We start from the raw sequence: 13,316 nt of genomic DNA, 5'->3' as shown, positions 1-13,316 counted from the left end.
CTTAGGCATATATGAGTCTCCATGAGCAGCGGTATCAAAAAATTCAAAGTCGTTCCTAATAAAATCGATTAATTGTTTTTTATATAAGTATAACAAAACTTAAAAGGCTATAAAATCCTCAGATTTTTACGCTAGATGCACAAACATCACCAAATGCAGAGATAATCACTTATATTTTCAGAATCAATAGCAATATTTAGCATATCTTATAAGTTTTGCCCGAAATAGCTACTTATTTTTTTTTTATTTAGTGCAATTTTTACGAAGTTTTAACATCTAATAAATCACTTAATTTTCACATTAGAAACTTAATACTTGAGGAAAGCATGCAGAAACATCTTAATTTTACTCAACAAACGCAAAATATTCATTTTTCTATATACAATCACAACTTATTTTGGTTGAATTCGATGTCACTATTGTCAAGAAAGCACGCCTTGCCGGGCTATCTGGCCTCGTCCCTGAACAATCACGTTAGCCTTTTGGCCTATGACTTCAGGGCCCCGGTCAGTTTCCTGGACTTGTACACGTCCCTGTTCCTCGCCTCCTTCCTGCCCTCCTCGATACTGCTCCTCTTCCTGCCGGGTCGGCTGCTTCAAGGCCTTGTTCTTCCTCGCTTCTGAGGTCACGTCCTTGGAGAAATTAGCACCGAAACAGTTGAAGAGGGACCTGCTGATGTGCGGCAAGATGGTGTTGGCCAGTTGTGCCCCTCCTGGCACCTGTACCCCTGCAAGGTCGGGTCTGAGGCCGCCAGGAACTCCAGGAGGTGCCTGAACCCGTCCCTGTGGCGCATGGCAAGGAGAGGAACCTCAACCTGCGCCCTTCTGTCCTCCCTGCACATCAGGGAGTCCCACAGCGACATCCCGAAGGACGCCATGTGGGCCATTGGGAGAGATGGCCGCCCAGGACCGCCCGCCCGTCTCCAGCTCTCCCTGTCCACCAGCCTCGACCAGGGCGCCGACCATCACAGAGGGCGCGTCGCCCCTCTCGAGCTCCACGGTAATCTTCATCTCCTCCTGCTGGGCACGCTCCTGCTTGCAGCACTCGGCCACAGCGGAGTTGGCCTGGACCTTCCTGGCCAGGTAGCGGCGAAGTTGCCGATCGCGGCGAGAGCAACTCGTCCGTCGGCGTGGTCGGGCTGGTCGTCGGCCAGCTCCTGGCAAGCTGGGCCAAGATCACCTCGTCGCCCTCCTTCTCCTCTGCCTTGGCCCGGTCCAGGTCGGCCTGCACGTCCCCGGGAAGAACCCGACGAGCTTCAGCAAATGCAGGCGCTGGGCCAACCTGTTGCTCACCATGAAGTTCTGCACGCTGTGTCTTCTTGTATCGTCCTCTGGATCCTTGCAGTTGTGGGGAAGGGGAATAACTGTAGGTCCTTTACTTGGAGAGTAAACAGAGGCAGGACAGCGATAATCCTTTACAGAGGGAAGTGCTCAGTTGACTGCGTGCCTAAGGCGAGTTAGCGATCGGGAACTGAGCTGAGCTGCTGTGTAGGCACTAACTAAACGTACATTTCTTGTTTCCTAATACGTAAAACTGTGGACTTCACTATCCTACAGTTATCATTCATTTTACGTAAAGATTTCAACCTAAAGTTACGCAAATTTGCCATTTTTTACACAACGTTTTCAAAGTGCACGCATGGTGCTATTTTATATAAGTTACCTTGAATCCTCGACCAAATCACTCTAGAGACACTCCTGCCTGCTTGTATGCACTAAAACTTGAAGATTTCGTCCTGTTTCCACTTAAATTCGGAGTAAGAACGCAGAGTGTGTTTGAGTTGTCGCAGTGAAGGTCGCCATAACAATCGGCCCCTTACGCGAAGCCAGCGCGCCAAGACTGAAGAGATTTCCCGTCAACTAGTTGTGAAGTCTATGAGTGTACACCTAAAGCAATTTGGCTATAGGCAAAATATACTCCATGCCAAAGCTGGGCGTTATCGCAATAAGTTATCGCGATACTTTATCGCTGATAAAGTCGGTTTATTGGCCATCCGCTACTTATTTATGTTTATATCGCTATCTTCGTTACTTTTGTAACCAAACTAGCGATAATCGCTACTTTTTCCGCCTCGGAAAAAAAAACTTTGTCTCCTCCCTACTGCGCACGCGTGGCCCGGGTCTGGCCCAGTGTTGTATGAAATATCTTCGGTGAAGAGATTTGATACTTAGATCAACATTAAAACACTAGGTTATTTATTTTTTATGTTAGACTCAAAAATCACTATATCAAAGAAAAAAATCATCTTACTTTGCCCCCTAAATTATTATTCACTGCCTGAAATTTGTGATCTCATCATAAAGAGCGCAAACAGAGACCAGCGGCTTGTGTTATCAATCACGTGGCTGCGTGGTGCGTGGCCTCTCAGCTATGTCTCGAGTGACAGAGTGAGTGCCAGTGTTCCGGTTCTCAGTGCTTCAGTGCTTCTTTACTGAAGTGACTGGTAAAGTGTTAATGGTGATAAGTAAGAATAACTGAATAAGTAGTGATGGCGGCCGTGTCGCCATCGTCACGAGGAGAGTCAGTGGGGTGACCTGGTGTTGTGTTATTTGGCGTCCCATCGTCAAACGCTGGCGCTTTTGTTTACAAACACTGGTTCAAGCGCATGCTCGTAGATTTGTATAGTCTCACAAAGCTGACATTGTTAGTTGAAGGCTGAATCATAGTAACATTATCTCGCTAGCTAAACCGACACACTGTACATGTAAATACAACTCGTACAGAGTGTCGTTCTAGAAACAGCAAGGATGGTGGTAGTGGTACTGTATATCTGATTCAGCCTACAAGCAACTCTTAATTACTGTTAAAAAGCTTTGTGAGACTGTACAGGTCTACGCTTGCTGGTCTGAGCATGCGCAGTGCTTGAGAGACCAGTGTTTGTAAACAAGAGCGCCAGCTTTTGATGGTAGGGTAGCCAAATAATACAACACCGGTTCAGGCGTTTCTACTATTACCATCCATATGTACGTGTCAACGCGTGGTTTTCAGGTTTTGTAAGTTTTCTAAAATACAGATTATGAAAATTTGAATTCATATATGTTTTTTATTTTAAATATCAATATAGTATCGTTTTCGCCTATCGGACTTACACTGCTAAGTATCGGGTGTAGTTTACTCTGTCGGGTGCATCGGCGGTTGCTTATCGTAAAGGTCAGTAATTGGGTTCTCAATGATGTTTTTTTAGGTTGATGGTACAGAGGAAGGGTCATAAAAGCACCCTTGTCTGTAACTCCCCTGAAAGCCTTGTCAAATATGTGTTTTTTAGGTTCATGGTACAGAGGAAGGGTCACATTTCCACCTGGGTTATAAAAGCACCCCTGTCTGTAACTCCCCTGAAAGCATTGTCTTTTTTTTTTGTTTTTTTTTTTTTTTTTTTCATGGCCTATTGCTCCGGTAGGCTTCTTTCCAGTGGATCCTGATGGTCGGCCCAAGGCTTCTTCCCGGTGGGGCCTGATGGTCGGCCCAGCCCGTTCTGGCGCAGGCAAGTGTTTATAGTGGTGCCATCTTGCATTGGCTCATGCTGCCCTCCCAGAGCTCATCTTTAATCCTAGAATCTAGAGTCCGGGTTGATAGGTGGTCTTCTGGACAGCATGTGGGTAGTTTTAACCCGATAGCAGCGGGGATCATGTTTCTTAATGGTCCCTAAGCGAGAAAAATGGGAAAAAATCATCACTCACGCAAACCATTTCATAATAATATATATCAGCATTTGTGATAAGTTTATGTATCATCTATTTTGGGGGGTTCAAATCATGGCACAAATTTAGCCCATCGCTGCTACACGGTAAAGCCACAAATTTGGTTCCTTCCCTCCCATCGTAAGTGTCCTCCTCCTCCCTGCCCCAAAACCTTAATAGTGTTTTATCCTTACCTGTGTTAGGATAATAGGCTACTGGTGTGATAAACTAAATCTCTCATTATAACCTTTCTCCTCTTCTGTTCAAAGCTAAAAACCTAATCTTTTTCCCTCTTCCTATAGCTCAAGCCCATCCATAGGGGGGGGGATTGAGGTCTAGCACTGTCTTGGATAAAAATGTGAGAGGATTATCCCAGCTTAGCTCAGGCCCTTGGAAACCACTTATAGGGAAATACATGTAAGGTTGTGTCTACAGGTCAGCTAGTATTCCTCCTGTCTCATAATGCTTATAGTTTTTGCCTTCAACACTGATTTGATAACAAGGTGCCAATGCTCAGGTGAGGGAAAGTGCATGTGTGTGGGTGGGTCGGACAGAGAGCTTTACTATATGAAAAGGCTTCGTACACTCAGAATTTGCCATGTTTAACCCCTGAAAGCTTAGTTCTGGCTAGATACCAAAGCTCTAAAGCATCACATTGAGCAAGGGTTGATGTAGGAGAATCAATTACCTCTCCATGCAGTATTTAAAGAGGGAATTTGACCCTTTGAAAAGGCCTCGTACACTCAGAATTTGCCATGTTTAACCCTTGAAAGCTTAGTTCTGGCTAGATACCAAAGCTTTAAAGCATCACATTGAGCAAGGGTTTGTGTAGGAGAATTAATTACTTCCCCATACAGTATTTAAAGAGACGGACTATTTGGAAAGGCTTCGTACACTTAGAATTTGCCATGTTTAACCCTTGAAAGCTTAGTTCTGGCTAGATATCAAATTCTAAAGCATCACATTGAGCAAGGGTTGATGTAGGAGAATCAATTACTTCCCCATACAGTATTTAAAGAGACGGACTATTTGGAAAGGCTTCGTACACTCAGAATTTGCCATGTTTAACCCTTGAAAGCTTAGTTCTGGCCAGATACCAAAGTTCTAAAGCATCACATTGAGCAAGGGTTGATGTAGGAGAATCAATTACATCCCCACTCAGTATTTAAAGAGACGGACTATTTGGAAAGGCTTCGTACACTCAGAATTTGCCATGTTTAACCCTTGAAAGCTTAGTTCTGGCTAGATATCAAGCTTTAAAGCATCACATTGAGCAAGGGTTGTTGTAGGAGAATCAATTACCTCTCCATACAGTATTTAAAGAGACTGACTATTTGAAAAGACCTTGTACTCTCAGAATTTGCCATGTTTAACCCTTGAAAGCTTAGTTCTGGCTAGATACCAAATTCTAAAGCATCACATTGAGCAAGGGTTGATGTAGGAGAATCAATTACTTCCCCATACAGTATTTAAAGAGACTGACTATTTGAAAAGGCTTCGTACACTCAGAATTTGCCATGTTTAACCCTTGAAAGCTTAGTTCTGGCTAGATACCAAAGCTTTAAAGCATCACATTGAGCAAGGGTTTGTGTAGGAGAATTAATTACTTCCCCATATAGTATTTAAAGAGACTGACTATTTGGAAAGGCTTCGTACACTCAGAATTTGCCATGTTTAACCCCTGAAAGCTTAGTTCTGGCTAGATACCAAAGCTTTACAGCATCACATTGAGCAAGGGTTTGTGTAGGAGAATTAATTACTTCCCCATACAGTATTTAAAGAGACGGACTATTTGGAAAGGCTTCGTACACTCAGAATTTGCCATGTTTAACCCTTGAAAGCTTAGTACTGGCTAGATATCAAATTCTAAAGCATCACATTGAGCAAGGGTTGATGTAGGAGAATCAATTACTTCCCCATACAGTATTTAAAGAGACTGACTATTTGGAAAGGTCCTGTACACTCAGAATTTGCCATGTTTAACCCTTGAAAGCAGCACTAGTAATACATTTACAAGCTCTTAGGCATCACATTTGGGCAAAGAAGTTCATAGGAGAATTAATTACCTCCTCAAACAACATATAAACACAGAATTTGCCATGTCTCTACAGTTGAAGGTCCAGCGTTGCTTTTAGTCAAAGTTCTCAAGCTTAAAAAATAACACGCTTGATGTAAAGGAATGAATTATCTCCCCCAAACTATTTAAAGAGAGATTTTGAGTGCTTGAAGAGGCCTCAGACTCGTAGAATTTGCCACGTCCTTACAGTTGAAGGTCCATAGCTGCTTTTAGTCAAAGTTCTTAAGCTTAAAAATAACAGAGGATTGATGTAGAAGAATGATTTACCTGCCCAAACAGTATGTACCCAGCCCCCTCAAGTACCCAGTGCATTCCCACCCCCAGTCTCGGCTCCAAATTACCTTTATTCTGGGGGTCAAAGACATTATATATAAGTGTTTTCCCTTCCTGTGTCAGCCCTAAGACCCTCAGGCCCCCAGTAATTGGTCACCTAACCTATCCAAGCAGGTGTCTTAGCATAATACTGGCGGTAACATTTTAATTAACCTTTCCAATGAGCAAAAAGAATTAATATGGAACTATGAATCAAATATCCCCAGCAATTAAGTCTCCACTTTGTTATGTAACATTAGTAAGGGTTCCAGTATATGTTAGATAATTACTAGCATTGTCAAGAACAGTTTTAATAGCCTTGCCAAGGGTTGGCCGAGAAAACAATATTATAACAAGCACTGAACTAATTCTTGAGTAATTGGACTGAGAAAGCCTTGATGGTACTCTATTTTTGCTATATTATAAAAAGTCTATAAGCGATGCCTTGGAAAGCTACCATAAGCAAGGGTTGGTCTAGATTATTGATGTCCAAGCTATTAATTATATGTATTTTCTCTTACCTGAAGCCCCCAGACCCTCGATCAGCCTCTTCAGACCCCCCCAGTAGCTACCTTATTTTCTGGGGATCAAAACCATTAATTATGTGTTGGTTTTGATAATGACCGGACATTAAGTGACTTACCATGGGCAGTGTCAGCATTTGTGAAGCCTTAATTATCATGAGCATAGTTTTATATCAAGCACTGACTCTTGGGTAAGACTTTGAGAAGGTCTTAATGTACTCAATCTTTGGCATATAAAAACAAGTCTAGCAATGCCTTAGGAAGATACCATGAGCAAGGGGTGAGTTAGGAAACTGATATATATCCTCAATACTGCATAGACAATGGATCGAGGTCTTGTTCAGTATATATATCAGGCACAATTGTCCATCTTTTGAGTTAGTTTATCAAAGACATATCACAATCTTCTACCATGAGCAAGGGATGAGTTAGCAGCTTGATATATATTCCTTAATACTGCAAAAATAATGGAAAGAGGGCTTGTTCAATATATATTATCACTCATATAGGTTACAATTGTCCATCTTTTGAGTTAGTTTATCAAAGACATTACTGTATCTTGTACCATGAGCAAGGGCCTTAGGGTGACTTATAGGAGATAGTTATACATTCCTATGTGTTTCATAGAGGAAAGGAAGAGATCTAGAATGATATATATTCTAAGGGTTCTTCATCTCTTATAGTTAATTAGTTCAGCAGTGAAAATCAGTTTTATGCTGAGTGCTGAGTAGCCTTGATGTTGATCGGCCAACACGTACCTCAAGTCAGCATGCATTTGTGTTATAAGGTCAATAAACTCATGGCCCAGAATCAGTCAGCATTTATGAGTCGGCATTTAAAGTCAGCATCTCTCTCTCTCTCTCTCTCTCTCTCTCTCTCTCTCTCTCTCTCTCTCTCTCTCTCTCTCTCTCTCTCTCTCTCTCTCTCTCTTCCCAGCACGGCTTAATATGATATCAGCCCTTATTGATGTTGCCGTTAAGTACAACATTAACCATCATGCATGCAGGGGACGAGAAAGCTGAAAAAAAAAAAATATGACGAGGCGGAAGAATTATATATGGCGAGCGATCGAGTCTATTGGCGGGGGTGTTGCCATTCTGAGAGAAAAAAACTTGTTATTTTCTCGTAAGTTTATATATTAGAGAATTTCATCCATCCCTGTGTCTCGGTATGCTAGGTCAGGTCAAGTCATGCAATAAACATGTTCTGTACGAGTGTGATGACTCCGGAAACGATATATCAGTAGTGTACGCGCTGAGGTGACCGATCAGCTGATTGGGTAAGCGGAGATTTAAACATTACGTCATAGCTACCGGAGCTGTGTGGATTTAAATTTACATAGATTTACATAGAAAATCAGACCACACAGACCCCATGGTCCAGACATAGGTAGTCTGTCCTTAAACCTAAGTGATTCTACGTTAATCCGATGGCTCCAGAACGTTGCATTTCTATATAGTTAATATTGAGTTGAGAGAAATACACGGCCGAGCTTGTTTTTCAAGGAGTCAGTCGTGTAACACTGGACCACTGAAGGAAGGCAGGAAGCTTATTTAGGGTGACCAGACGTTCCCGTTTTCAGTGACCTGTCCCCGGTTTTCACTGTGACTCAAAGATAAAAAAGAACACGAAAATGTTGAGCAAACTCTACGTATATATAGTTGTGGACCTCGGCGCAGTGTATATAGCTAAGGAACTCCCTTCTCCTTTATTTTTTTACTTGCAACAATAAACTATCAATCAATCAACCAAATAGGGTGAGAGACTTTTGAATGCTGCTCCATGAATGGTACTAAGCCCGGCAGTGTCCCCGTTTTGGTTTTTCAGTGACAAAAACGCTACATTTGGAAGTTTTTAAGCCTCGGATCCACCGAAAATGTCCCCGGATTTTGTCTCAGAAAGGTCACCTTAATTAAGCTTAGTCCATCCTCGCACTACAACGTTGATGAAGAAAAAATTGGTCCAGTCTACTACTACTACTACTACTACTACGAGAAAGAAATAGACAAGAGAGAGAGAGAGAGAGAGAGAGAGAGAGAGAAAATTATTAATATTTTGACCTTCCCCGCTCTGTCTCGCTTCTCATATCCTTCTGCACACTTTTGTACACTTTTCCACACTTACCCACGTCACCCTGCACACTTAAACACGTTATTATGCCCCGAGTTCAAGTGTTCTGAAGACTTTACTGATGCAAACTTTCCCTTCGGGTATCGTTTTCTTCTTTCGTTAATACTTAATAGCATACCCTGATCTTATTCGTCTCCCCTTATCCGTTATTTTGAGCGTGTTTTTACCAGTGAACTTGCTCTATTTATCCGTCGTCAAGTTCTAAGGTTGTCGTGTATTAAAGTTCCAACACTATGATGACGTCACGGCCTCCATTTTCCCTGTCGTCTGTGAAGGCTGCCGAGACAGCGCTGTATTTTTCTTGTTTTTTTAGGTTATTATAAAGTGCCCGGAAGCGCCATGCTGTGGGAAGGTAGGTGGATCCTTTGCCCTTATTTTGGTGTGCAGGGACAGGAAATCAGGGCGTGGAAATAGGGGAAAATTGGAAAATCTGTTTCATGTGATGGTGGTGGTGGTGGTGATGGCGGCGGTGATGGTGGTGGTGGCGACAGGTGTTGGTGGTGATGGTGTTGGTGGTGGTGACGGCGGTGGTGGCGACAGGTGTTGGTGGTGATGGTGTTGGTGGTGGTGACGGCGGTGGTGATGACGGCGGTGATGGTGGTGGTGGTGATGACGGCGGTGGTGATGGTGGTGGTGGTGGTGGTGGTGATGACGGCGGTGGTGATGGTGGTGGTGGTGATGACGGCAGTGGTGACAGGTGTTGGTGGTGATGATGACGGCGGTGGTGATGGTGGTGGTGGTGATAACGGCGGTGGTGATGACGGCAGTGGTGACAGGTGTTGGTGGTGATGATGACGGCGGTGGTGGTGGTGATAACGGCGGTGGTGATGACGGCGGTGATGGTGGTGGTGGTGATAACGGCGGTGGTGATGACGGCAGTGGTGACAGGTGTTGGTGGTGATGATGACGGGGGTGGTGATGACGGCGGTGGTGATGGTGGTGGTGGTGATGACGGCGGTGGTGATGGCAGCGGTGGTGATGACGGCGGTGGTGACAGGTGTTGGTGGTGATGACAGCGGTGGTGACAGGTGTTGGTGGTGATGACGGCGGTGGTGATGGTGGTGATGGCAGTGATGGTGGTGATGGTGATGGTAGTGTTGATGGTGGTGGTGGTGATGATGGTGTTAGACCCTCAGCAGTGATTGGGGTCAGCCGCCATGTCCACTCCACCAATTCCACCTCCATTGACATCGGCAGCGGCAGTGATAGGTTAGAGTATTTCTGTTATCATTAAGGGATTATTGAAGAAAGGGTAGCCTAATTATTTTGACATTTATCCCTAACTATTTGGGTGTTATTCCAGAAATCAGATGTGGTTAGGTTAGATTAATTCATCTTTTTATTCATCTTTTCCGTTATTTTGAGCGCTTTTTACCATTTAACGTTCTATTTACTCAATGGTTAGGTTAGATTTGGTCAGGTTGCCTTGGTAAAAATGGGGCAGGCTTTGCACTGCTCCATTGTCACTGGTAGTTGGTGGGTGTATTTCTGGAGTTTTACCTGTGATATGAAGGTGATAACTCTCACTATATATAGATGTTAATTTTTTCCATATATGTATCATTAGCTTTAATGGGGACTGGATGGCCCCATACTTCTGCCTGCTAAATTTTCGGCTGGCCCCGGCCCGTGATTTTTATTTATTTATTTATTATAATATTGAATTGCATACGTACTTTTTTCAAACGAACTTTATCCCTTACAAACATTTGCTTACAAAAAATTGCATACGAATTTTATGCATGCGAACTATTTCCATACGTACTGTGGTCCTAGAATCATTATAAAGAGCGGAGCAATTCTTGTCTAAACCCTGTAATAGAATAAGTCTTTATAGGTCACAGGAGGCCATAGACAAGGGAGGTTAGGTTCTCAGGTAATATTTCCTTTGTCTTGTTTCCCTGTTAGCTTTGAGGGTCAGGGTGGACCACTGGCCGCCACCTCCTCCTTGCCCTCATGCTAAACCTTTACTACTGTTCCTATAGGTAATGCACTCTCTCTCTCTCTCTCTCTCTCTCTCTCTCTCTCTCTCTCTCTCTCTCTCTCTCTCTCTCTCATAAAAATAAACATTAAAATTCTTGAAGGAATTTATTATTCCCAAAAAGACTCAGTGTTTATACAGTTCTCATTCCTAACTTAATTTGCAGACATAAGAAGAAGAGGAGGAAGAACAAGAGGAGGAGGAGGAGGAGGATGAAGGGGACACACAGGAATCAAATGGTGAGTGTTGTTAACTTTATAACTATTTTCCTTGTTCATCTTCTTGCACCAATTTTCTTCCTGCAATTGTTCCTTTTGTGCAAAATTCTCGGTCTTTTTTATTTCCATTTCCAGCTCTCAGTCTTCTCTCCTTCCTGTTAGTTCCTGCCACACAGCTGCCCTCGGTACAATGTCAGGTCACAGTGCGGGGCAGAGTTGTCAAATGAAATTGGACTCTGCCATCAAGCGTGACATGTTGTGGGAGCGGTTGTACAGAATAGTGAAGTCCCTGCCATATATAGGGTGGTCCTAATCATGACTGGGTTCAAAGAGAGGAGTGGGTTGGTTTGGAGTCAGTTGGTGGTCAGACCCTGGTGGCAAGGTGGCTCTTAGGGTCGTATTATGAGACATTTCGCCGCCCAAGAACACATATTTGACAAGGCTTTCGTAGGAGTTGTGGGCATTTCCTGGGGTAGTTTTATGACCCTGGTGGTAGTGTGACCCTTCCTCTGTACCATGAAGCTAAAGAAACACACATTTGTCAAGACTTTCATAGGAGTTTGGGGCATCTCCTTGGGTAGTTTTATGACCCTGGAGGTAGTGTGACCCTTCCTCTGTACCATGAACCTAAAGAAACACACATTTGTCAAGACTTTCATAGGAGTTTGGGGCATCTCCTTGGGTAGTTTATGACCCTGGTGGTAGTGTGACCCTTCCTCTGTACCATGAAGCTAAAGAAACACACATTTGTCAAGACTTCGAGCTTGTATGGGGTGGTACACAGGTGCCTTGAATGGACTCGCCCTAAAAACACTAGTAGGAAAAGCACCTCATGAAAGTGACACACAACTATATGGAAGTCTCAGGAGCATAACACACACACACACACACACACACACACACACACACACACACTTTGAATATGTATGTATCTGGGTGGGTGAGTGAGTGTATATGTGTGTGTGTGTGTGTTTGGGAATATCATACTCCATTTCTTCCCATCCCATCCCTTCCCATGCCTTCCTTTCCATCCCTTCCCTACCTATCCTATTCTCTTTTATTCTGTTGTATTCTCTTTTATTCTGTTGTATTCTGTTGTATTATCTTTTATTCTGTTGTATTCTGTTGTATTCTCTTTTATTCTGTTGTATTCTGTTGTATTATCTTTTATTCTGTTGTATTCTGTTGTATTCTCTTTTATTCTGTTGTATTCTGTTGTATTATCTTTTATTCTGTTGTATTCTCTTTTATTCTGTTGTATTCTGTTGTATTCTCTTTTATTCTGTTGTATTATCTTGTATTCTGTTGTATTCTGTTGTATTATCTTTTATTCTGTTGTATTCTCTTTTATTCTGTTGTATTCTCTTTTATTCTGTTGTATTCTGTTGTATTATCTTTTATTCTGTTGTATTCTGTTGTATTCTCTTTTATTCTGTTGTATTCTCTTATATTCTGTTGTATTCTGTTGTATTATCTTTTATTCTGTTGTATTCTGTTGTATTCTCTTTTATTCTGTTGTATTCTCTTTTATTCTGTTGTATTCTGTTGTATTCTCTTTTATTCTGTTGTATTCTGTTGTATTCTCTTTTATTCTGTTGTATTTTGTTGTATTCTCTTTTATTCTGTTGTATTCTCTTTTATTCTGTTGTATTCTGTTGTATTCTCTTTTATTCTGTTGTATTCTGTTGTATTATCTTTTATTCTGTTGTATTCTCTTTTATTCTGTTGTATTCTGTTGTATTCTCTTTTATTCTCTTGTATTCTGTTGTATTATCTTTTATTCTGTTGTATTCTCTTTTATTCTGTTGTATTCTGTTGTATTCTCTTTTATTCTGTTGTATTCTGTTGTATTCTCTTTTATTCTGTTGTATTCTGTTGTATTCTCTTTTATTCTGTTGTATTCTCTTTTATTCTGTTGTATTCTGTTGTATTATCTTTTATTCTGTTGTATTCTGTTGTATTCTCTTTTATTCTGTTGTATTCTGTTGTATTATCTTTTATTCTGTTGTATTCTCTTTTATTCTGTTGTATTCTGTTGTATTCTCTTTTATTCTGTTGTATTCTCTTTTATTCTGTTGTATTCTGTTGTATTCTCTTTTATTCTGTTGTATTCTGTTGTATTCTCTTTTATTCTGTTGTATTCTCTTTTATTCTGTTGTATTCTGTTGTATTCTCTTTTATTCTGTTGTATTCTGTTGTATTCTGTTGTATTCTCTTTTATTCTGTTGTATTCTGTTGTATTCTCTTTTATTCTGTTGTATTCTCTTTTATTCTGTTGTATTCTGTTGTATTCTCTTTTATTCTGTTGTATTCTGTTGTATTATCTTTTATTCTGTTGTATTCTGTTGTATTCTCTTTTATTCTGTTGTATTCTGTTGTATTCTCTTTTATTCTGTT

General features: G+C 41.7%; 1 protein-coding gene across 11 annotated transcripts in view; it reads left to right on the top strand.

Annotated features, from left to right (window-relative positions):
* Window positions 1-8,686: 8,686 nt before the first annotated feature.
* Window positions 8,687-13,316, top strand: part of LOC126993269 (uncharacterized) — a 61,880-nt gene continuing 57,250 nt past the window's right edge. For 3 of the 11 annotated variants that reach the window (XR_007747575.1, XR_007747577.1, XR_007747576.1), the window contains exons 1-2: window positions 8,916-9,072; window positions 10,868-10,940. Coding sequence is in view for 8 of the 11 variants with exons in the window: in XM_050852224.1 (XP_050708181.1) it covers window positions 9,730-9,929; window positions 10,868-10,940 (273 nt within the window). In the remaining 3 variants the exon portion in view is untranslated. Of the gene's footprint in view, window positions 9,073-9,550; window positions 9,930-10,628; window positions 10,706-10,867; window positions 10,941-13,316 lie in introns of those variants that run through there. The other 8 variants (XM_050852225.1, XM_050852227.1, XM_050852229.1 and 5 more) reach the window with 7 other exon arrangements.

This window comes from Eriocheir sinensis, unplaced genomic scaffold (genome assembly GCF_024679095.1).
Source record: "Eriocheir sinensis breed Jianghai 21 unplaced genomic scaffold, ASM2467909v1 Scaffold594, whole genome shotgun sequence".
NCBI classification, from domain to species: Eukaryota; Metazoa; Arthropoda; class Malacostraca; order Decapoda; family Varunidae; genus Eriocheir; species Eriocheir sinensis.
Note: the sequence above shows the minus strand (reverse complement) of the source record. Positions and strands in the feature narration are given on the sequence as shown.